Below are 25861 nucleotides of genomic sequence, written 5' to 3'. Positions count from 1 at the left end.
AGTTAAAATTGTTCAACTATCTTGAAAATTTTGTTTTAAGTTAAGACACTCACGCTAACAGTATTGCTCTTTCTGTTCCGTTCTAGCCATCAGGATGTTCTTGCAATGGGTCCATCACTTTGGGAATTAAAATCAGACTGAGTCACTGTTCCTCAGCAGCCAGAGATTCCCATTGGACATCTGTGTCAATATCAGTTAGCTGGGTGGCTAGTTCACAATGCAGAGTGACACCAACAAGTGGGGGTTCAATTGTCGCACCAACTGGGGCCACTATGAAGGGCTTTCTTTCTCAAATGCCTCCCTCTCCTTAGGCATGGTGATTCTGAGGTGAAACCACCACCAGTTAGGCCTCTCGGATGAGATCACATTATGGACCTCTGGGACTGCAGTGACTTTCCCTTTCCAATGGAACATGGTTCAATTCTGATGCTCTTGGACAAATAGTCCAGTTAGTTCAAAACATGCAAAAAAAGTTCCAGCTGCAGCAGAGTTATTAAATACCAGGGTCAGTTAGGAGGTTAAGGTAACTTTACCAGAGGCTAACTAAATAGGTTACAATAGCGTACTCTCTTGGAATGAGCAGAGTTTACAGAAAACAACAATCATTGTTTTGAGAACTCTGCTTCCCTTTCATTCCTATCTAGCATTCAGCGGAGTTTGAACAATGACCTGCTGAGGCACATCGCCATGCCCTAGTTACACTCAACAGGAATGGACTGGTTCCAATCAGCTGTAACCCAACCTTTGCTCCTCGGTATTTGCAAATGCATAAAAGACAGTAACAAAAGGCACCAATAAACTAAGTCAGTCACATGTTACTGAAACATTCAAATTGCTTGATCAAACACAACACACTTAAAGTTCTAATTATAAAAATTCAGTTTCCAGCTCAATCCTCCTGCATTCTGCTTAATGAGCAGTAAATTAATTCAATTGAGTCAGAGTCATACAGTACAGAAACAGACCCTCTGGTCCAACTCATCCATGCCAACCAGATATCCTAAATTGATCCAGGCCTGTTTGCCAGCATTTGGCCCATATCCCTTCAAACCTTTCCTATTCATATACCCATCCAGACGTCTTTTAAATGTAATTTTTTCAGCCTCCACCACATCTTCTGGCAGCTCATTCCATACACACACCACCCTCTGGTGAAAAAGGTTGTCCCTCAGGTCCCTTGGAAAAAGACCTTGGCTATTCACCCTAGCTTAAACCTGCAATCCCGACAAACACCTTGTTAGTCTTTTCTGAACCCCTTCAAGCTTAACAACACCTTTCCTAAAGCAGAATTGCACGTAATATTCCAAGAGTGGCCCGAACCAATGTCCTGTACAGCCACAACGTGACCTCCCAACTCCTATACTCCATGCACTGACCAACAAACACCTCCTTCACTACCCAGTCTACCTGCAACTCTTTCAGAAACCATGAAGCTGCACCCAGAGGTCTCGTGGCTCGGCATCACTCCCCAGGGGCCTACCACTAAGCGTATAACTCCTGCCCTGATTTTCCTTTCCAAAATACAACACCTCACACTTATCTAAATTATACTCTATCTGCCACTCCTTGGCCCATTGGCTCAGTTGGTAAAGGTCCCACTGTACTTGGAGATAACCTTCACTGTTCACTACACTACTAACTTTGATGTCATCTGCAAACTAACTAACTAAACCTCCTATATTCAGATCCAAATGACAAAAAGCAACTGACCCACCACCAATCTTAGCAACACACCACTGGTCACAGGCCTCCAGTCTGAAAAACAACCCCTCACCACCACCACCCTCTATGTCCTACCCTCAAACCAATTTTGTATCCAATTGGCTAGTTCCCCCATATTCCATGTGATCTAACCTCTGAGCTCTGGCATCCAGATCACAATATTTTTACATTGAATTATTTTCTCAACCTGTTCAGAGATGTTATGACACATCTCTGGAGCAGGTAGGACTTGTACCTGGACCTCCGGGTCCAGAGGTAAGGACATTATCACCGCGCCACAAAGAGTCCTTACTGTAACATTTATGAGGTCGGATTAATTCACACCTATCAAAGTGCCATCAGTAGAGTGACACAAAGCTGCACTGGACAGTCACATTTTGCAATGGAACTACATTTGTGCAGCATTGCTGCAGACCTAGGCACAGACGACATCAGAGAGTCTTATATGCAATTCTCCACTTGCATCAACTGTCCTTCCTGCAGGTTCAAATCTCAACATGGCAGATTGAATTCAATAAAATGAATCTGGAATGCAGACTCTAATAATTTATTCTGAATCCATTTCAGATTGTCTGGAAAACCAATCTGTTTCATTAGCGTCCTTTACAGAAGGAAGCTGCCATCATTACATGGTCTGGACTATGTGACTCCAGGAGATTAAAATGCATTTCGTTTCTGTTGCTGGTGTTCTGATTCTAATTCACAGTGAGCAGGTCATTCCTTTTCAGCATGCAGGTACTCTCATTTTAAAAGCTTAAATGCCCAGAGTTCAAGAAAGAAAGAAAAAACATTCCTTTACGTAGAAACTTTCAGGAATTTTGGACATCCCAAAAGTGAAGACACTGCTTTCACGTAGGAAACACATCAGTCAGCAGTACAGAGCAAGATCCAAATAACAAGGGGGTAAACAACCAGATAATGATTCAAAACATCTCCATGAATGTGAATTTGGGCTTTCCCAGGTCAGGATTATCAGATATTCCAAGTCTTGTCAATAGACACTAGCAACTATTTAATGTATTGGGGATAACTAGAATCATTTGTTTTGCAAACAGTGTACACTGATTGAAAGGATTATCCTCGCTTCGTGATAAAAATTTGCCTTTGGAAAATTATAGTCTGAGATGATGATATTATTCCACTTATCAGCTTTGCTAATTAATAAAACACTTATCCCAGTCAGTCAGAACATCTGGCTTTTAAACCCCACTGAAGAAATAATAACTTTGGCTTGGCCTTGTTATTCAGGCGAGAAAGTGAGAGCCCATCTCATTCTCCATACTGGGTCCTTGTGGTGCAGTGGTAGTGTCCCACATTCAGAGCCAGAAGGTTTGAATTCAAGTGCCTGCCACTTCAACACACCACCACGTTCCCTGGCAATGGAGGCCCAGTCTCTGGATTCATTTAAGAAAGAGTTGGATAGAGCTCTCAAGGATAGTGGAATCAAGGTTATGGAGATAAGGCAGGAACAGGATACTAATTAAGGATGATCAGCCATGATCATATTGAATGGTGGTGCAGGCTCGAAGGGCAGAATGGCCTACTCCTGCACCTATTGTCTATTGTCTCAGGCTTGCTGCAGTGCTCCAACAAAGCTCAGTGTAACCTGGAAGGACAGCACTTCATTTTCCTCTCGGGAACCCTGCAGCCTTCTGGAGTCAATATTAACTTCAATAATTTTAGGGCTGGAACATCTTCCATGTCCTTTACGTATTCCAGGCCCATCATGACATGGACTGCTTTCAGCACAACCAACTCTTTTTCATCTACTTATCGTCTCTGTGATCAGTTTTTCTTCCTCTCTGGCTTACTATCAAAAATTCCTTTGTCTGGCAGTCGTTCTCTCTCTTTCTCTCCCCATCTATCCGCTCATTCCTTTTCCTCACCACTTCCCTTTCTTTAGTACATATACAATCTTTTCCAAACTACTATCAGTTTTGAAAACTTTGCTTTCTCTCCAGACCTGCTAAACGTCTCCACCAATTTCTGCTTCAAGTCCCACATGCCTTCAAAGTGTGTAATTTTGATTTATGAGTCATTGGAATTCTGTACTGTTATGCACCTATGTTTTAGCTGTAATGTTAACCAAGAATCTGCTTCTTTAGGTGAAGACGACATAAAAACTAGGATCAGGAGCAGGCCATTCAGCCCCTTGACCCTGCTCTGCCATTCAATACGATCATAGCCGATCTCATCTTGGCCCCACTTTCCTACCTGGTCTCGTAATGCTTTAACCAATTCATTAAAAATCTGTCTGGCTCCTCCTAAAATTTATTCTGTGTCCTGGTGTCCACCGCACTCCCAGATTCACAACCCTTTGGGAGAAGTAATTACTCCTCATTTCTGCCTCCCCTTATCCTAAAACCGTGAGCTCTCGTTCTACACTGTCCCACAAGGTGAAGCATCTGCTTTTTGTCTTCTTATCCCGATACCAGCCCGTGGCCCACTTTAAAGAACTTTTTGCTAATATCCAGGTCAGAGGTTACCCTCAACAAATCAAAACAGATTATTGATCTCACCACTTTTCACAGGGACTAGTAAGAAAGTTAGCAGCAGCACCACTCCAGATAATAGTGACTATATTGTTAAAAAAGAAACAAACAATTAGGAGTGTTCTCTTTGGAGAGAAGAAAACGAAAGAAAGAGAAATCTGATGGAGGTTTGCAAAACGACGAATAGGTTGAAGAGAGAGAGATCCTGCTTGTAAAAGGAACAAGAGCACAGATTTAAAACCACACGCAAAAGGTGCATAACTATAATAAGAAAAAACATTTTTACTCAGTAAGTGGTTACGGTATGGAATGTACTGTCTGGAAGTGTGGTGAAGGCAGGTTCAATTGGGCCATTATTTTTATTTAAATGATTACAGTGGGAAAAGCAGGACCGCCTAGTGCCAATGAAGATTGTTTGAAGAGACACTGCAGACACAAAGGGCCAAATGGCCTCTGTGACTCTATGAATAACTGTGAAGTGGCTTGGGGCAGAGAACTCAATAAAACATCCCAAATGCTACACAAAAGTGAAATTATCCTAATCAAATCCTTGTTAATAGCATGCAGGTAGTAGGTGTATAAAATTACCTGAAGACAATAATCCATCTTTATTCTTCATCACCAGGCTTCATACTGAAGGACTTTTCCCTATTGATTAACTTATGTCACATGCTATTGTCATAGCAATGTACAACATGGAAACAGTCCCATTTGTCAGCACTTGGCCCACATCCTTCTAAACCCTTCCTATTCATATATGCATCCAGATGCCTTTTAAATGCTGTCATTGTATCATAGGAGAAGATCATCAACATGGTGACAGCTCATTAATACTTTTAAACTTCATCTTTGCCACTAACATTTTCAGTTTCCTGGTCATCTTCCTCGTTGTGTTAAAATGATCAGGGGTCAAGAAACCGGTGCAGTTTGTTAGTGCTGCTCAGACATGGTGCTCCAGCTGGTGGTGCTGTTGGAATCACCAACTCCAGCCAGCTCAACACCGCCACCTGCAGATACCAGGGAATAAACCAACGACAGGCAAGACAGATTGACAACAAGAATGATCCTCAACATTGAAAACTAAAGCTTGTGGAACTCAGCCAAGGTGAAAGATGATTTCAAATCAGTGCAAGATAGAAAAGGAGAAGCAGAAAGCCACCAGTCCGGACTCCAATCTGTTGGAACATGTGCACATCTAGCATGGACAGGGTCTAGCTCCCTTACAAACAACTCATCAACATGTCACCTTTAGTAGAAAAGGGAACAAAAGTGGAGGGATACAACAGGGAAAATGTGTTAGTTAAGCAATATGAATTCTGCAGAGTGTCACTTTTCAATGTGTTATTCTATTCATGATTGGGTAAGAAACTTGCACAATGTTTGTCTTTAAAAAATATGGTTGAGAACCCTGGGAGATTTAAATATGGTATTGTACAATGCATCTAATTCAATTGTACAAATCATAATACTGGGATTATGCCTCCCTCACTTGAAAAACCTGTTTGTGCTAATCCAGCACCTCAACATTCTATACAGCTGCAACTATTCAACAATAATGTCCTTCTCAGCCCAAGAGAGACATTTGTGGCAATAATCAAGATTATATCAAACCTGCTGGGAGGATTGGTGCTGGAATGGGCCGAGTGGTCTCCTACTGCACTGTAGGGATTCTGTGATTCTATTGTGTCAGACTAGGAGAAAATATTTCTGTTTTTACACCACTGTGGTGAAGCTCACATACGGAGTTAAATATTTAAGTCCTAAAAATGGATCATTGCTGAAGGGAATATTAAGCTGTAGGCCTGGGTGAGAAAAAGCACGACATTGACACCAACTGAGCTCTTAGAGAGCCGGCACAGGTACTTTGGGCTGAATGCCCTACTCCTGTGCTGTAATTGGTCATGGAGCCTCTGTTGCTGTGGCAGTACAATGACCCTGTTATTATTAATACTCTTTATTCTGTCGTGGGTCATTGGCATTGCTAATTATTGCCCATCCATAGTTGCCCTTAAGAAGATGGTGGTGAGCTGCCTTCTTCAACCACCTGCAGTCCATGTGCTGTAGCTAGACCCACAATGCTGTCAGGGAGGGAATTCCAAGATTTTGACCTAGCAACACTGAATGAACAGCGATATATTTCCAAGGCAGGATGGTGAGTGACTTGGAGGGAACTTGTAGGGGGTAGTGTTCCCAAGTATCTGAGGCCCTTGTCTTGGGTTTAGAAGGTGTTGCCTAAGGAGCCTCAGTGAATTTCTACAGTGCATCTTATGGATGGGTACACACTGCTGTGACTGAACGTTGGTGGAGGGTGTGGACATTGTGCTTGTGCTGGTCGCTTTATCCTGGACATGCAGAAGCCTACATGGCATGAAGTGGTTCGAGAAGGCACCAGCATTTTCTCAAGAGAAACTGGGAATAGGCAATAAATTTGCAATTTTAGTGAAGATTTGGAGCTCTTGATGAGAGTTTGCTCGCTGAGCTAGTAGATTTGTTCTCAGACATTTCATCATCATGCTAGGTAACATCAGTGAGCCTCCAGTATTCTGGCCCACTTTCCATTTAAGTGTCTTGGTTTGTTGTGGTGGACGATATCACTTCCGGTTCTTTTTCCGAGAGGTTGGTAAATGGGGTCCAAATCGATACGTTTGTTAAGGGAGCTCCGGTTTGAATGCTAGGCCTCTAGGAATTCCCGTGCATGTCTTTGTTTAGCCTGTCCCAGGATGGATGTATTATCCCAATCAAACTGGTGTCCCTCTTCGTCTGTGCGTCTGGATTCTAGTGATGGTTGCTCACGTCTTTTGGTGGCTAGTTGGTGCTCATATGTCCTGGTGGATAGTTTCCTGCCCGTCTGTCCAAGGTAATGTTTGTTGCAGTCCTTGCATTGTATTTTGTATATGATGGTCATTCTGCTGGTGGTTGATATGGAGTCCTTTAAATTCATCAGGAGCTATTTCAGTGTGGTGGTAAGTTTGTGGACTACCGTGATGCCTAGGAGCTGGAGTAGTCTGGATGTAATCTTCGAGATGTCTTTGATGTATGGCAGGGTGACTACAGTCTCTGGGCATGTTGTGCCTTCTTATTTAGGTCTGTTGTGTAGGAACCAGCAGACTGCGCTTATTGGGTACCTGTTGTTGCTGAATATATTGTACAGGTGTTTTCCTCGGCTTCTCATAGTTCCTGGGTGCTGCTGCAGTGTGTTGTGGCTCGTTTAAATAATGTCCTGATGCAGCTCAGTTTGTGGGTGTTAGGATCACTGCTACTGTAGTTGAGTAGCTGGTCAGTGTATGTGACTTTCCTATAGACGCTGATCTGCAGCTGTCCGCTGGCTCTTCGTTCTACTGTGATGTCTAGAGGTGTAAAACCTGCACCCACACCCCCTCCCACCCTCCATCCAAGGTCCCAAAGGATCCTTCCACATCCAGAGATTTTCCTGCACCTCCAAACACCTCATCTACTGTGTCCGTTGCTCTCGATGTGATCTCCTCTACATTGGGGAGGCAGGACAGCAAGTTGCAGAGAACATCCCCAGGACACATGCACTAAACAACCCCCCGTTGCTGACCAGTTCAACTCCCCCTCCCACTCCCATTCCACCAAAGACATGCAAGTCCTGGGCCACCTCCACCGCCAAATCCTAGTCACCTGATGACTGGAGGCAGAATGCCTCATCTTCCGCTTTGGGACCCTCTAACCACATGGAATCAATGTCAATTTCACCAGTTTTCTCATCCCACTCCTCCCACTGTATCCCAGATCCAACTCTCCAACTCGGCACCACCTTCTTGAACTGTTTTACCTGTCCATCTTCCTTCCCACCTATCCGCAACATCCTCCTCTCTGACCTATCACCTTCACCCCCACTTTCATCCACCTATTGCATTCCGAGCTACCTTCCCTCCAGCCCCACTCCCTCCCATTTATCTCTCAGCCCCATTGCCCCCCCCCCCTCCCACATTCCTGAAGAAGGACTGATGCCAAAATGTCAACTCTCCTGCTCCTCAGATGCTGCCTGACCGGCTGTGCTTTTCCAACACCACACTTTTTGACTCCGATCTTCAGCATCTGCAGTCCTCACTTTCTCCATGTTTTAATTACTATTAAACTAACTCTCTGGTGCTCAGACCTAAATGCCTACAAGTGCGGACCGTTATTCCTTCAGTTTGAGTTACTGTTAGAAATAATTATTTTCAGTGTTTCAATTGCTGGGCATGATTTGGAATTGGTTCATTTCCTCATTCGGATGCTGGGTGTTCTGTTTGCAGGTTCCAGATCCCCTCTCAAGGGCACTTTACTGTCTGGGCAGAAAGCAGACAGTAGAAAGCTCATAAGTGTCCAGGCAACTGCCATGAGTAGTTGCTGCCGGGTGTTTACTGCTGACTACCAGATCCAGCCCATTGCTTGCAGTTTGTCAGCCAGGTAAGTTGGCAGACTCACCAACAAATCTCCTCCTCACCCCAAAGACAAGTCTCAGCATGTCCCAATTCTTTACTGACTTATACTTTGTTCAGCTTTGCCTGTAAAAAGAATTCAATTCACCAGTGCCTTCACAAAGCTTAACACCTGGCTTGGTATGGAACCACCCAGAATAGGAGATCATTTCCACACTTAAGATAGTCATTTTGAAGAAATCTACCCAAGTGACCCACCTAGCTCAGGCAGACTGACGGCCATCTCAAAGTGCCTGGATGAGGAACGACATAGGAGAAGTAGACCATTCAGCCCATCAAATCTATTCCACCATGGCGGATATGATAATCGTCATTTCCTACCTTTTCCCCATAACCTTGATTCCCCTACTCTGTGTTGTGGTTCTGTTCGCCGAGCTGGAAGTTTTTGTTGCAAACGTTTTGTCCCCTGGCTAGGCGACATCATCAGTGCTTGGGAGCCTCCTGCAAAGCGCTTCTTTGACATTTCCTCCGGTGTTTATAGTGGTCTGTCCCTGCCGCTTCCGGTTGTCAGTTTCATCTGTCCGCTGTAGTGGTTGGTATATTGGGTCCAGGTCAACGTGTTTGTTGATGGAGTTTGTGGATGAATGCCATGCCTCGAGGAATTCCCTGGCTGTTCTCTGTCTGGCTTGCCCTATGATAGTAGTGTTGTCCCAGTCGAATTCATGTTGCTTGTTGTCTGCGTGTGTGGCTACTAAGGATAGCTGGTCGTGTCGTTTCGTGGCTAGTTGATGTTCATGTATGCGGATTGTTAGCTGTCTTCCTGTTTGTCCTATATAGTGTTTAGTGCAGTCCTTGCATGGTATTTTGTACACTACATTAGTTTTGATCATGTTGGGTATCGGGTCCTTCGTTCTGGTGAGTTGTTGTCTGAGCGTGGCTGTTGGTTTGTGTGCCGTTATGAGTCCTAGGGGTCGCAGTAGTCTGGCTGTCAGTTCCGAGATGTTCCTGATGTATGGTAGTGTGGCTAGTCCTTTTGGTTGTGGTATGTCCTCGTTCTGTGGTCTTTCTCTTAGGCATCTGTTGATGAAGTTGCACGGGTATCCGTTTTTGGCGAATACCTTGTGTAGGTGTTCCTCTTCCTCTTTTTGCAGTTCTGGTGTACTGCAGTGTGTTGTGGCCCTTTTGAATAGTGTCCTGATGCAGCTTCGTTTGTGTGTATTGGGGTGGTTACTTTCATAGTTTAGGACTTGGTCTGTGTGTGTGGCTTTCCTGTATACCTTTGTAGTGAATTCTCCGTTCGGTGTTTTCTGTACCATCACGTCTAGGAATGGGAGTTGGTTATCCTTTTCTTCTACTCTCGTGAATCGGATTCCTGTGAGTGTGGTGTTGATGATCCGGTGTGTTTTTTCTATTTCTGTGTTTTTAATGATTACAAACATGTCATCGACATATCTGACCCAGAGTTTGGGTTGAATTTGTGGTAGGACGGTTTGTTCTAACTTTTGCATAACTGCCTCTGCTATGAGTCCCGAGATTGGTGATCCCATGGGTGTTCCGTTGATTTGTTCGTATATCTGGTTGTTGAATGTGAAGTGTGTTGTGAGGCACAAGTCCAGTAGTTTAAGTATGCCGTCTTTGTTGATAGGTTCAGCGTCCTGTTTTCTGTTCTGTATGTCCAGTAGGTTGGCTATTGTTTCTCTGACTAGGGTTTTGTCAATCGAAGTGAACAGTGCCGTCACGTCGAATGATATCATGGTTTCTTCTTTGTCTATGTGTATATTTCTGATGATGTCCAAGAATTCCTTTGTTGATTGTATAGAGTGTTTGGATCCGCTGACCAGGTGTTTCAGTTTCTGTTGTAGTTCTTTGGCCAGTTTGTATGATGGTGTCCCTGGCAGTGATACTATGGGTCTGAGTGGGATGCCTGGTTTGTGTACTTTAGGTACTAAACTATGAAAGTAACCACCCCAACACAGACAAACGAAGCTGCATCAGGACACTATTCAAAAGGGCCACAACACACTGCAGTACACCAGAACTGCAAAAAGAGGAAGAGGAACACCTACACAAGATATTCGCCAAAAACGGATACCCGCGCAACTTCATCAATTGATGCCTAAGAGAAAGACCACGGAACGAAGACATACCACAACCAAAAGGACTAGCCACATTACCATCCATCAGGAGCATCTCGGAACTGACAGCCAGACTACTGCGACCCCTAGGACTCATAACGGCACACAAACCAACAGGCACACTCAGACAACAACTCACCAGAACGAAGGACCCGATACCCAACATGAGCAAAACTAATGTAGTGTACAAAATACCATGCAAGGACTGCACTAAACACTATATAGGACAAACAGGAAGACAGCTAACAATCCGCATACATGAACATCAACTAGCCACGAAACGACACGACCAGCTATCCTTAGTAGCCACACACGCAGACAACAAGCAACATGAATTCGACTGGGACAACACTACTATCATAGGGCAAGCCAGACAGGGAACAGCCAGGGAATCCCTAGAGGCATGGCATTCATCCACAAACTCCATCAACAAACACATCGACCTGGACCCAATATACCAACCACTACAGCGGACAGCTGGAACTGACAACCGGAAGCGGCAGGGACAGACCACTATAAACACCGGAGGAAACGTCAAAGAAGCGCTTTGCAGGAGGCTCCCAAGCACTGATGATGTCGCCTAGCCAGGGGACAAAACGTTTGCAACAAAAGCTTCCAGCTCGGTGAACAGAACCACAACAACGAGCACCCGAGCTACAAATCTTCGCACAAACTTTGATCCCCTACTCTTTAAAATCTGTCCATCTCAACCTTGAATCTCCTTGATGACCCAGTCTCTACAGCTCTTTGCAGAAAAGAATTCCACAGCTTTACTACCTTCAGTGAAGAAATTCTTCTTCATCTCGGTCTTTAATATTCAGCCCATTATTCTGAGGTAATGCCCTCAGGCGCTAGGCTCTCCCACAAGGGAAAACTGGGATTTAGATGTTTCAGGTGGGATAGAGAGGGATGTAAAAGAGGTGGGGGAGTTGTGTTACTGATTAGGGAGAATATCACAGCTTTACTGAGGTAGGACACCCTGGAGGGCTCACCCAGCAAGGCCACATGGTTAGAGCTCAGGAATGGGAAAGGTATAATCGCTTTGATGGAATTGTGGTAGAGGCCAGTCAGTGAGAGAGGAACAGATATGTGGACAGATTAGAGAAAAAAAAGTGTGAAAACTTCAACGTTGTTGTGGTTGGTGATCGTAACTCCTCCAGTATTGGCTGGGAATAGCTTAGTGTCGAGAGCGTGGTGCTGGAAAAGCACAGCGGGTCAAGCAGCATCTGAGGAGCAGGCAAGAGCCCTTCATCAGGAAATAGCTTAGTGCCAGGGGTTTCTTGAGGGGAGGAACGGTTTAGGGAGAAGGTGTGTGAAGGATGGTTTTTTTTTAAAACAATATATAAACGAGGAAGGGAGCCATACTAGACCTGGTACTGCAGAATGGGCCCGGTCAGGTGATCAAAGTTTCAGTGGGAGAGCATTTCAGGAACAAAAACAAAAATTGCTGTAAAATCTCAGGAGATCTGGCAGCATCTGTGGAGAAAACTCACGAGTTAACGTTTCTGGTCCAGTGACCCCTCCTCAGAACTAAAGGTGGTTAGGAAAATGTTTTTTTTCATACAGAGGATGTGGGTGTGGGGTGAGGGTGTTAAGGAGTAAAGAACAGGTGGAGATAGAGCCCAAAGAAAGAGAACAGTTGCACAGACAAAAGAGTGGATAACAATTTACCAAGGAGGGAGAATAGCTGTCAATGAGGACTGTTAGTGGCTAACATTGGATTGTGTCTCATAGCAGACTATGTGAACACAAGGCCTGGTGTGTGGGGGTTGGGGTAAGGACATAGGAAGGATCAAGCCCAAATGTTTTTGAACTCAATATTGAATCCAGAAGGCTGTAGAGTTCCCAAGCGAAAAATGAGGTGCTATTCTTCCAGCTTACACTGAGCTTCACTGGAGCACTGCAGCAAGCCTGAGACAGAGATGTTTTGTCAGGGAACAGGGTGGGGTGTTAAAGTGTCAGGCAACTAGAAGCTCAGAGACTCACTTTTGTGAAGCGATCACCCAGTCTACACTTCGTTTCCCCAGTGTAGAGGAGACCACGCTGTGAGCAGTGAATGCAGTGGACTGGATTGTGTGGAATGAGGGTAAAATGCTGCTTCCCCGGAAAGTGTGTCTGAGCCATTGGATAGTGAGGAGGTGGCAAGTCATTGGACAGGTGTTACACCTTTGGTGGTTACAGGGGAAGGCCTCAAGGGGAGGGAGTGGGAGTGAAGGAGGAGTGAACCAGGATATCCCAGAGGGAATGATCCTTGGGGAAGTCTGATAAGGAAGGGGAGGGGACTTTGTGTCTAGGGTGGCATCCTGCTGGAAATGGCAGAAATGGCAGCTGATGATCTTCTGGATGTGGATGCTGGTGGGATGGTAGGTAAGGACAGCTGTGGGGGGGCTATCACTGTTGTGGGTGGGAAGAGAGGGACAGCGACCATAATTCCATGAGTTACATATGGACAAGAACAAGAATAGGAGAATCGACGTTTCGGGCATAAGCCCTTCTTCAGGAATGAGGAAGGTGTGCCAAGCAGGCTAAGATAAAAGATAGGTTGGAGGGACTTCGGAGAGGGGCTTTGGGAATGCGATAGGTGGAAGGAGGTTAAGGTGAGGGTGATAGGCTGGAGAGGGGGTGGGGGCGGAGAGGTCGGGAAGAAGATTGCAGGTCAAGAAGGCGGTGCGGAGTCCGAGGGTTGGGACTGAGGAGGCCAAGGACCTGCATGTCCTTGGTGGAGTGGGAGGGGGAGTTAAAGTGTTCAGCCACGGGGTGGTTGGGTTGGTTGGTGCGGGTGTCCCAGAGGTGTTCTCTGAAACGTTCCGCAAGTAGGCGGCCTGTCTCCCCAATGTAGAGGAGGCCACATCCGGAACGCTGATAGGGGAGGGAAATATATCCTTGGTGGTGGGGTCTGTTTGGAGGTGGCGGAAATGGCGAAGGATGATACGATGTATCTGGAGGTTGGTGCGGTGGTAGGTGAGGACCAGTGGGGTTCTGTCCTGGTGGCGATTGGAGGGGAGGGGGTTCAAGGGCGGAGGAGCCCTCCCCTCCCCTATCAGTGTTCCGGAAAGACGACTCCCTCCGCGACTCCCTTGTCAGGTCCTCACCCCCCACCAACTCAACCTCCACTCCCGGCACCTTCCCCTGCAACCGCAAGAAATGCAAAACTTGCGCCCACTCCTCCCCCCTTACTTCCCTCCAAGGCTCCAAGAGATCCTTCCATATCTTCACAAATTCACCTGCACCTCCACACACATCATTTACTGCATCCGCTGCACCCGATGTGGCCTCCTCTACATTGGGGAGACAGGCCGCCTACTTGCGGAACGTTTCAGAGAACACCTCTGGGACTACCGCACCAACCAACCCAACCACCCTGTGGCTGAACACTTTAACTCCCCCTCCCACTCCACCAAGGACATGCAGGTCCTTGGCCTCCTCCATCGCCAGACCATGGCAACACGATGCCTGGAGGAAGAGCGCCTCATCTTCCGCCTAGGAACCCTCCAACCACAAGGGATGAATGCAGATTTCTCCAGCTTTCTCATTTCCCCTCCCCCCACCTTATCTTCGTCCCAACTCTCAGACTCAGCACCGCCTTCTTGACCAGCAATCTTCTTCTCGACCTCTCCGCCCCCACCCCCTCTCCGGCCTATCACCCTCACCTTAACCTCCTTCCACCTATCGTGTTCCCAGTGCCCATCCCCCAAGTCCCTCCTCCCTACCTTTTATCTTAGCCTGCTTGGCACACTTTCCTCATTCCTGAAGAAGGGCTTATGCCCGAAACGTCGATTCTCCTGCTCCTTTGATGCTGCCTGACCTGTTGCGCTTTTCCAGCAACACATTTTCAGCTCTGATCTCCAGCATCTGCAGTCCTCACTTTCTCCAAGAACAAGAATAGTCCGAGGTGAAATTATTAAATTGAGAGAAGGCTAACTCGGACAATATTAAGCAGGAACAGGGAATATAGACAGGGCGTGGCTGTTTGAGGGTAAATCCACATCTGGCATATGGGTCTCTTTTAAAGATGAATTGATTCGAGTCCAGGACAATGACAGATAACCATGACAAGATTTAGGAACCATGAATGACAAGAGAAATTGAGAGTTGGGAGTGTGGTGCTGGAAAAACACAGCAGCTCAGGCAGCATCTGAGGAGTAGGAGAATCGAAATCGAAATTTCGTGCATAAGCCCTTCCAAAACGTCGATTCTCCTGCTCCTCAGATGCTGCCTGATCTGTGTTTTTCTAGCAGTACACTCTCGACCCTGATCTCTAGCATCTGCAGTCCTCACTTTCTCCCAAGAGAAATTGAGAGCCGATTCAAAAAGAAAAAGGAGGCAAATGTAAGGTTTAGGAAAAAGAACACAGATAGATCCCTCAAAAGAATACAAAAGGGAGGAGGAAAGAATTCAAGCAAGGAATTCACAAGGTTAAAAAGGGGCCACGAAATAAGTTTGGCAAACAGGATTAAGGAAAATCCCAAGGCATTATATACACATACATATATGTAGCTAGACAAAGGTTAGATTCACTCAAGGACAAAGGAGGGAATTTATGCCTGGAACCAGAGGAAATGGGTGAGGTCCTTAATGAATATTTTGCATCTATATTCATAAAGTAGAAGGACATGATGGATAGTGAGTCTCAGGAAGGGTATGTTGATATTCTAGGGCAATATCTCTTAAAAATAAGGAGATGAGAGAGGCAGACCTTTTTAAAAAACACAGAAGGTGGTAAGTGCCTGGAATGTGCTTCCAAAGGAGGTGGATGCAGCAGCAACATTTAAATGGCATTTGGACAGATACAGGGATAAGCAGAGAATGTTTAATTTAGAAAGGCATCGTGTATTGGCACAGTCTTGATGGGCTGAAGGGCCTGTTCATGGAAATCTCTTTGTTCTAACCACTGCCATTTGACTGAACTTCAATCTCCATACATTGATCTTACGACAAAAGTCGTTATATTTAAAAGTACCCCATTGGCTACCATATACATCAGGATGTCCCGAGGTCACAAAAGGCACTATGCAAATCAAACTCTTCTGTATTGTCCAGCAGCCATACCAAGCCAGATGCACATGTGAACAAGAACCTAGGTTAATTTTGTTACCTTCCAAGACAAGAAGATAGAGTGTGTTTTACTCTAATCCAGGATAAAATCAACAATATGCATTCAGATACAGATCATTCTGCTATAATGCGCATTTCGTCAGCACAAATCAGCTATAATGCAATGGACAAATTGTGGACACTCTTAGTATAACACGAACTTTCTACTGAACAGGTATAGCTATCTTCTGCAGCGCGACTTTCTATTGCACAAGATTGCAGAGGAACACAACTCTCACGGTATAGTAGTACGACCCATACCCTGAGAATGGGAGCAGCGCTATGTGACAGCCCTGCACTGGCTAATCAAGTGCTTTAATTAAACTCACTATTGCAATGTTTAAAAGCATGCCAACCAATTTGTATTTCGCAAGATCCTGTCAACAAATGTGGTTCATGCCAGACAGCCTGACACTAACAATTGTTGGTTGAAGGATAAATATTTCCCAGCACAGAGGAAATACCAACATCCTTCTTTGAATGATGCCTCAGGTTCTTTCATTCCATCAGAGGGAGTAAACAGGTCCTTGCACTAACATTTCACTCCATCCTAACCAATGGCATCTCAGGCAGTGCAGTACTGAAACATCAGCTTGGTTTACATGTAGAGTTCTAGAGCAGGGCTTCAACTCCTACATTGAGACAAGGCAGATACTTGAATATCTAACATGTCACGATAACCCAGATCCAGCCAGACTGGATAATTCCCTATTTCTGCCTTTGCCTGACCCAGTGGTATCATTGCTAGTCTACTAATCTAGAGACCCGGGTAATATTCTGGGAACTGAGTCCAAAGTCCCACTATGGCAGGTCCTGGAATTCGAATTCAACAAAAATTTTGAATTAAGAGTCTAATAATGACCAAATTGTCATTGTTGGGTAAAACCCATCTGGTTCACTAATGTCACTTTAGGGAAGAAAACTGGCATTCTTACTTGGTCTGACTACAAAACCACAAAAATAAGGTTGACTCTTAACTGCCCTTGGGGAGATTAGGTACAGGTAATAAACCAAGATCACGTACGTCACACAAATACAATGTTAAAAAGCAGATGTGAAACATACAATCATCAGTCATTGGCCCAGTGCTCCTTCAATGACTATGAACTGGCAAATAATTTAGAAACAGTTCTCTTCTTCAAGCAGTAGTGTTCAATCACTTAATAAAAAGCTGCAGATGCTGGAAATCGGAAATAAAAACAGACAAAGCTGGAGAAACGCAACAGGTCTGGCAACATCTGTGGAGACAGAAACAGAGTTAATGTTTCAAGTTTAAAGAAGCCAGACAGCACAGTGGTTAGCACAACTGCTTCACAGCGCCAGGGACTCGGGTTTAATTCCAGCCGCGGGCAACTGTCTGTGCGGAGTTTGCACATTCTCCCCGTGTCTGCGTGGGTTTCCTGTGGGTGCTCCGGTTTCCTCCCACAATTCAAAAGATGTGCAGGTTAGGTGAATTGGCCACGCTAAATTGCCCGTAGTGATAAGGGATGTGTAGGTTAGGTGCATTAGTCAGGGCTGAAAAATGTGTTGCTGGAAAAGTGCAGCATCCAAGGAGCAGGAGAATCGACGTTTCGGGCATAAGCCCTTCTTCAGGAATGAGGAAGGTGTGCCAAGCAGGCTAAGATAAAAGATAGGGAGTAGGGACTTGGGGGAGGGGGGTGTTGGGAATGCGATAGGTGGAAGGAGGTTAAGGCGAGGGTGATAGGCCGGAGAGGGGTTGGGGGCGGGGAGGTCGAGAAGAAGATTGCAGGTCAAGAAGGCGATGCTGAGGCTGAGAGTTGGGACTGAGAAAAGGTGGGGGAGGGGAAATGAGGAAGCTGGAGAAATCTGAGTTCATCCCTTGTGGTTGGAGGGTTCCTAGGCAGAAGATGAGGCGCTCTTCCTCCAGGCGTCGTGTTGCCATGGTCTGGCGATGGAGGAGGCCAAGGACCTGCATGTCCTTGGCGGAGTGGGAGGGGGAGTTAAAGTGTTCCACCACGGGGCGGTTGGGTTGGTTGGTGCGGGTGTCCCAGAAACGTTCCGCAAGTAGACGGCCTGTCTCTCCAATGTAGAGAGGGCCACATCGGGTGCAGCGGATGCAGTAAATGATGTGTGTGGAGGTGCAGGTGAATTTGTGACGGATATGGAAGGATCCCTTGGGGCCTTGGAGGGAAGTGAGGGGGAAGGTGTAAACGCAAGTTTTGCATTTCTTGCGGTTGCAGGGGAAGGTGCCGGGAGTGGAGGTTGGGTTGGTACGGGGTGTGGACCTGACGAGGGAGTCGTCTTTCCGGAACGCTGATAGGGGAGGGGAGGGAAATATACCCTTGGTGGTGGGGTCTGTTTGGAGGTGGCGGAAATGACGAAGGATGATACGATGTATCTGGAGGTTGGTGGAGTGGTAGGTGAGGACTAGTGGGGTTCTGTCCTGGTGGTGATTGGAGGGGCGGGGTTCAAGGGCGGAGGAGCGGGAAGTGGAGGAGATGCGGTGGAGAGCATCATCAACCACGTCTGGGGGGAAATTGCGGTCTTTGAAGAAGGAGGACATCTGGGTTGTTCGGTATTGGAATTGGTCCTCCTGGGAGCAGATGCAACAGAGGCGAAGGAATTGGGAATATGGGATGGCGTTTTTACAGGGGGCAGGGTGGGAGGAGGTGTAATCTAGGTAGCAGTGAGAGTCAGTCGGTTTGTAGTAAATGTCCGTGTTGAGTCGGTCGCCCGAGATAGAAATGGAGAGGTCTAGGAAGGGGAGGGAGGAGTCTGAGACGGTCCAGGTAAATTTGAGGTCGGGGTGGAAGGGGTTAGTAAAGTGGATGAACTGCTCAACCTCCTCGTGGGAGCACGAGGTAGCGCCGTTACAGTCATCGATGTAGCGGAGGAAAAGGTGGGCGGTGGTGCCAGAGTAGCTGCGGAAGATGGACTGTTCCACATATCCGACGAAGTCCTCACTTTCTCCACATTAGTCAGGGGTAAATGTACATTAATAGGGCAGGAGAATGGGTCTGGGTGGGTTACTCTCCAGAGGACTGGTGTAGAGTTGTTGGGCCGAAGAACCTGTTTCCACACTGTAGGGATTCTATGGGTTCTGTGTTGGATTTCTCCAGCATGGTCTGTCCTTATTAATGGCCACTCACTGTCACATGTAAAACTAACTCCATCTCCAATCAAATGACCAGGATTCAGTGTTTCAAAATTCTAAACAATCCTGTTACAGCATTTACTAATTCAAATTAAACAAAACTTTTCTTTAAAATAGCTCAAATCCTATAAGAGCGCCTGCTGTGGGAAGGAGTTAAATCAAAATTGAAAACCCAAACAACCTAATGGCCACTTTACAACTCCTACTTCCTACACATCCTGGGGCTATTCATTCAATAAGTGCACGTTTGATTGTCAACAGATAAGCAGGACTACTATCAATCATCATTCCACAGTCATCCAATCCCAATTCAGACATGCACTACCATAAACTCCAGTTTTTTAACAGGTCCAGGCAGCGGGCCGTGGAGGGGGTCGTTAGGGCCGACTGCCTGCCCCTCTTCCGCGGTTACGTTAGAGCCCGGGTGTCCTTGGAGAAGGAGCACGCGGTGTCCACCAACACCCTGGAGTTGTTCAGGGAGAGGTGGGCGCCGCAGGGAGTGGAGTGCATTATTTCTCCCTCCAACTCTATTTTGATTTAGTCCCTGCCCTCCCCTTCACTGTTTGATCACACAGCACTGTCCTTTGATGTGAAGGGCAGTGTTTGTCACTGGCCACCCGGGTGTTTTCCTGTCTTCCTGGTGGTGGAAATTGAATAAAGATTTGTGCACTTTGTGTCTTTCACTGTGTCTCACACGTATACACACACCATGGGTGCTGGGGAAAAAAATAAGCACTACCACACCTAGGTGGTAGTGTGGAAAAAAAAACAAAAAACAAACAACAACAACAAAAAAACTCCAGTTTTTTCTGGGCTATGATGGTGGATGGGAGGAGTGGAGGTAATAGGATAATATTTTATTTTGTGATTTTAATTTAACTGGAGACAAGACTGAGCATACGGAGTTGTATTCTGTTACTGTTTACTCTGTCAACATTTAATCATGCCTACATAAGAGATCAGTTAATTCAGTTGGCTGAATGACTGGTTTGCCACGCAGAGTGACACCAACAGTGTGGGTTCAAGTCCTGCACCAGCTGAGGTCACCATGCAGGAATGTCCTTCTCAATCTCTAACCTGTTTGAGCTATGGGGAGAGGCTGAATGTGCTGGGGCTTTATTCCCTGGAGTATTGGAGGCTGAGGGTTACCTTATAGAGGTTTGTAAGATCATGAGGGGCATGGATAGGATGAATAGCCAAGGTCTTTTTCTAAAGAGGAGATAGGTTAAAGGTGAGAGCGGAAAGATTTAAAAGGGACCGGAGAGGCAACTTTTTCACGCAGAGGGTGGTATGTGTCTGGAATGAGCTGCCAGAGGAAGTGGTGGAGGCTGGTACAATTGCAGCATTTAAAAGGCATCTGTTTGGGTATGTGAATAGGAAGGGTTTAGAGGGATATGGGCCAAATGCTGGCAAATGGGACAAGATTAGGTTAGGATATCTGGTCGGCAAGGACTGGTTGCATTGAACAGTCTGTTTCCCTGCTGTACACCCCAATGACTCAATCAGGTCCATTGCTGCAACAGCTGTTCATAGGGAGAATATTGTATTATTAAACATTTCATTCTGTTGAAGGCCAGCATCGGCTGTACAAGACAGATCTATTAAAAATGTCTGATCCAAATAAAATGCACTAATTCTAGCCAAGTTATATGTGCAAATTCAATCGCATTGGTTACAAGAAGGGAGGTGTGTCTATCTAGGTTTGTCTTTGCATACCTTTATCAGAATGTTCTAGAAGACCTGAACTCACCAAGGGACAAACCTTTTGTAATTTGAGGGGAGATGTTGCACCCCATAGACATCAGTATTCTGCACTGATAATTGTGCAGTTGAATTTGATAACACAGGAAGACTGCACAGTGCCTGTTGCCAGCTACAGTTATCCAGCTGTCCATAAAGTGGGTAGGCAAGGGATCTCTGCGCTCCCAAACCCCTAGATGGTAGCTTTTTAATTAGGAGCTTACAATACAACTCCTTGCCAGCCTCTTATTGTCGTATCCTCCAACAGCTTGAAGCCACAAAAAATCAAATTCTTCCTCATACCAAGTCCCATTCACCCATCAGCCCTGCGTGCTAACTCTCAGTAAAGAAAAATGTTGATTTTAAAATTCTCAGTCTTGTTCTCAAATTCCACCATGGCCTTGTCCCTCCAGCCAACAATCCTCACGATATCAGAACTCCTCATGTCTCAGAGTCATGGAGGTCTACAGCACAGATAAAAGGAGCTTTGGCCTATTGGGTCTGTGCTGACACCCACCAATTTTATTGTTCTGTCACTGGGACCCATGCCTTCAGCTGCCAAGTCCTGAAATTCTGGAATTCTGATCACAAAGCTCTCTCTCTCTCTTTGAAATGCTATTATTAGCTCCAGAAGGCTTTTGGCCACTTGCCCTAATGATTTTTATGGTGCGGTATGTAATTTTGCTTTCTAGTGCTCTTGTAATGGCCTTAAAGTTGCATCACAAAAGCACTAAATAGTTGTCCTGATGCAAGTCAAGAGGCCTCTTATGAAAACTCAAGGAAATGCAATCGATACCTTTCCTTCAATAGCTCCAAGGATACCCAAAATCACAAAGCTGCGATGCCACACCACGCATGCACAGTACTTCTGGAACACTTTCATTGCCACAATTGTAATTAGCTTCAGGTTTCATTTCCATTTGCCTTTTTGCAAACTTGTTTTAATTAGCACAGGGATCAATCTCACTATCCCAGCATGACTGCATTGAACAATGACTCCCTAATGTGAGGAGAAACAGGCCAGTAATACAAGAGGTGGTAGATTTCTGTAAATCCACTCTCCCTCGTGCCTTCATTGTACAGAAACAGGATCACCGACATCCGATCAGCCCCACTGGAAACAAGGTCAAACTCAAATGTCGTGTTACAATCAATTTCCCCCGCCTCCCAACTCCCCGCAGTTACATGTAAATGTTGGACCTTCTGTCCAACACTTTAACTGAGAAATCGCCCTTATAATACCCAACATTCAGCAGCAAACGTTGTAAACAGAGGTGGGCGTGACCCAATTAATGTGGAAATATACTCGCCTCTTGAAACAGCACATTGCAGCAGCAAAATGAATCGTTTTCATATTGTAAAGAGCAGACTTAGAGAATGTCTGTGGAGAGAGATACACACGCATCTGGAGAGGTGGAGAGAAAGAGATGGACACGAGAGAGAGAGCTGGATAAAGAGGGGATGAGAGGTATTGGAGGGGTAGTGTAGCCCCTCTGTAGGTAGGGGCTGTATTTACCAGCACGGTCTGCAGGATGTGCTCACTCCTCTCTCGGACATCGGGGAAGGGGCAGCTCCGTGAGAGCCGGAGCAGGAGCAGGAGGAGCTGCTGGAGCTGGAGCTGGAGCTGGAGCTGGTCCCTCGCCTCTCGCCCGGGCGGCTGCTGCTGCTGCTGGTCAAGGCAGGCGTGCACGGTGCGGGCTGCTCGCTCCATCGCCGCTGCCCGGTGGCCCTCCTCCCGGCTGCCGACCAATTCTCTCCACTTGCGGAGGTCTCCGGGCGGCCCCGGCTCCAAGGCGGCAGCAGGATCGCCTCTGTCCAGGGACATCGCGGTGACAGGAGCCGCCGATGCTGTAGGGCGAGCCGCTCATTCACACTCCGTCATTGATCGGGGGAGGAAACTCTGGAACAAACTTCAGAAAAGTTTCAAAAACTTTTTCTCCCCGCTCCACAGCCACCTTCTCCAAGTTTCCAACAAATATAACACACGCCTGCTGAATTGTGGCACTCTTTAAATAGCTCCACTGCTTCAAAATCGAAACTATATATTTTAAAAAAATATTTTCGCTAGAATTCTGTCCCGCAGTTGACGCAACTTTCACAACTGGTTACGGGAGAACGGGTCCACGCATACCCAGCCGGCGCGATGGCCTTCGGGAGTTGTAGTTAGGACCGGGCTCCCGCCTATATCCGTTGCGGTTGCGAGGACTACAACTCCCGGCGTGCGCCGCGCCGCCGGCCCACCTGGAAAACACGCCTTGCAGAGGTTAAAAAAAATCACCCAACACCAGGTTATAGTCCAACAGGTTTAATTGGAAGCACTAGCTTTCGGAGCGACGCTCCTTCATCAGGTGGTTGTGGAGGACACAATTGTAAGGAACAGAATTTATAGCAAAAGTTTACAGTGTGATGTAACTGAAATTATACATTGAAAAATGCCTGATAGTTTGTTGAGTCTTTCATCTGTTCGAATACCATGATAGTTTCACTTCTTTCATGTGTAAATCACAAAACCTTTTTAAAAGTTGTTAACTGTAACAATTGGTGTTAGCTAGACAATATGTTGAAGGTGTTAGCCCCCTGTGTTCTCTGTCTGTGCCATGATGTTTAGATTGTTATCTCACTTTTTAATTAGAATCAGAGTTTTAGATGAATTCATGCAGTTTTTGAGCAAAGTACAATGTAACTCTGCAAGTACAAATTCACCCCACAAACGTATATGTATGTGTGCATGTGGGTCTTTGTGTCTGTGTCTGTGTCTGTCTGGGTTGGAGGGTTATGAGTATGAGAGAGAATGCATATGTGTGTGTATGTGAGTGTAGCGTGTCTTAAGACTGTGAGGGGGTGCGTGTGGGAGTGTGTGTGTGTCTGGGGTAGGGGGTTGTGAGTGTCTGTGAGAGAGAGTGTATATGTGTGTGCATGAGTGCAGAGTAGTCTAAGTCTCGGAGAGGATGCCTGTGTGAGTGTGGGGGTGTGTGTGTGTGTCTGTGTATATGTTTGTCTGTGTGTATGTGTGTTTATTGGTGTCCCTGTGTTTGTATGTGTGAATAGGAGTGTCCGCGTGTGTGTATAGTGCAATGGTGGTCACCTGTAGTGTGACACGAACCCAAGGTCCTGGTTGAGGCCCTCCCTATGCGTATGGAACTTAGCTATCAGTCTCTGCTCGGCCACCTTTCGCTGCTGCCTATTCTGAAATCCGCCTTGGAGGATCGTCACCCGAAGGTCCCTCGCCAAGACCTTTCCCACACCTCCACTACTTGCCTTTAAACAACCGTCAAACCTCAAACAGATAATTGTTCGTAGCAAGCTGCCCGGCTTTCGGGACAATTCCATACAACCATGTCACAGTAGGTGCTGCAAGACGTGTCAGAGTGTGGACATAGGTACCACCATTACACGTGGGGACACCTCCCACCATGTACGTGGCAGGTACTCATGTGACTCAGACAACATCGTCTATCTTATACGTTGCAGGCAAGGATGCCCGGAGGTATGGTACATTGGGGAAACTGAGCAAAGGCTACAACGGATGAATGGACACCGCACAACAATCAACAGACAGGAGGGTTCCCTCCCAGCTGGGGAACATTCAACCTTGGACTTTCGGGTGACCATCCTTCAAGGCGGACTTCGGGACAGGCAGCAGCGAAAAGTGGCCGAACAGAGGCTGATGGCTAAGTTCTGTACCCATAGGGAGGGCCTCAACCGGGACCTTGGGTTCATGTCACATTACAGGTGACCACCATTGCACTATACACATACACACACACATACACACGGACACACATACACAGACATGCACACAGACCCTTACAGACATACACACTCATACATGCACCCTCTCAGAGACATAGACCACTCTACACTCATGCACACACATATACACTCTCTCTCACAGACACTTACAACCCCCCACCCCAGACACACACTCCCACACGACCCCCTCACAGACTTAAGACACTCTACACTCACGTGTATACACTCTCTCTCACACTCACAATCCCCCAACCCAGACAGACAGACATACACACAGACAGACAAAGACCCACATGCACACATATACATATGTGTTTGTGGGGTGAATTTGTACTTGCAGAATTACATTGTATTTTGCTCAAAAACTGCATGAATTCATGTAAAACTCTGTTATCTCACTTTTTAGATTAAATCAATCTAAACATCATGGCACAGACAGAGAACACAGGGGGCTAACACCTTCAACATATTGTCCAGCTAACACCAATTGTAACAGTTAATCTAAGAATGCAACTTTAAAAAAAAAGTTTGTGATTCACACATGAAAGAAGTGAAACTATCATGGTATTCGAACAGATGAAAGACTCAACAGACAATCAAGGTATTTTTCAATGTATAATTTCAGTTACATCACACTGTAAACTTTTGCTATAAATTCTGTTCCTTACAATTGTGTCCTCCACAACCACCTGATGAAGGAGCGGCGCTCCGAAAGCTAGTGCTTCCAATTAAACCTGTTGGACTATAACCTGGTGTTGTGTGATTTTTAACTTTGTACACACCAGTCCAACACCGGCATCTCCAAATCATGCCTTCCAGAGGTGCTGTGACTCAAGGTGCTGAGATCAGTCTCAGCTCCTGAGTAGTTTGTACCTCCCACACACAGAATGTCTGAAAAATTGAGGTGTCGCAATAAAATGAGCGGCGAGGACACATAAGACATGAGCATGGCATGTTCTGAAGAAGCTTTTTCTCTCCCACTCACTCCACAGGTGCTGCCAGATCTGCTAAATTTCTCCAGCAATTCCTGTGTCGAATGCCTCCTGGCATTGTTCTGTCCACCGAAACTTTGTGTTCTTCTTCAGCAAATTGGTTAACGATGCCAATACACTGCTGAAGTTTGGAACAAACTTCAGATAGAATCCACTCAGTCCTAAGAATCGAAGCACCTCTTTCTTCGACGCTGGTCGTGGAAATTCCTCAATGGCCTTCGTCTTTGTATTCTGTGGGGTCAACCTTCCATGACCAATGTTATGTCCCAAGAACGTAACCTCTGCTATCGCGACTTCAGTTTATTTATCAGCAGTTGTTTCTCATAGTCATTGAAAAAGCTCTGCCAACTGTATGATGTGATCTTTCCAGGGATTACTGAAGATCCCTACATCATCCAAATAGGCTGCACAGTTTGTTAAACAAGCCACA

The 25861-nt window shown here is 46.0% G+C and overlaps 1 protein-coding gene across 2 annotated transcripts in view; it reads right to left on the bottom strand.

Moving 5' to 3' along the window:
- The window catches only part of LOC122563481 (sestrin-1-like), a 79061-nt gene extending 56257 nt beyond the window's left edge, over positions 1 to 22804 (bottom strand). The window contains exon 1 of one of the 2 annotated variants that reach the window (XM_043717248.2): positions 22203 to 22804. In XM_043717248.2, coding sequence (XP_043573183.2) covers positions 22203 to 22511 — 309 coding nt within the window. In that variant the 5' untranslated portion in view covers positions 22512 to 22804. The remainder of the gene's footprint in view (positions 1 to 22202) is intronic. The other variant, XM_043717249.2, reaches the window with a different exon arrangement.
- Between the last annotated feature and the right edge of the window lie 3057 nt (positions 22805 to 25861).

This window comes from Chiloscyllium plagiosum, unplaced genomic scaffold (genome assembly GCF_037043375.1).
Source record: "Chiloscyllium plagiosum isolate Xiang-an unplaced genomic scaffold, Cpla_swu_hap1 HiC_scaffold_30, whole genome shotgun sequence".
Classification (NCBI taxonomy): domain Eukaryota; kingdom Metazoa; phylum Chordata; class Chondrichthyes; order Orectolobiformes; family Hemiscylliidae; genus Chiloscyllium; species Chiloscyllium plagiosum.
This window is presented reverse-complemented; position numbering and strand designations above follow the sequence as displayed.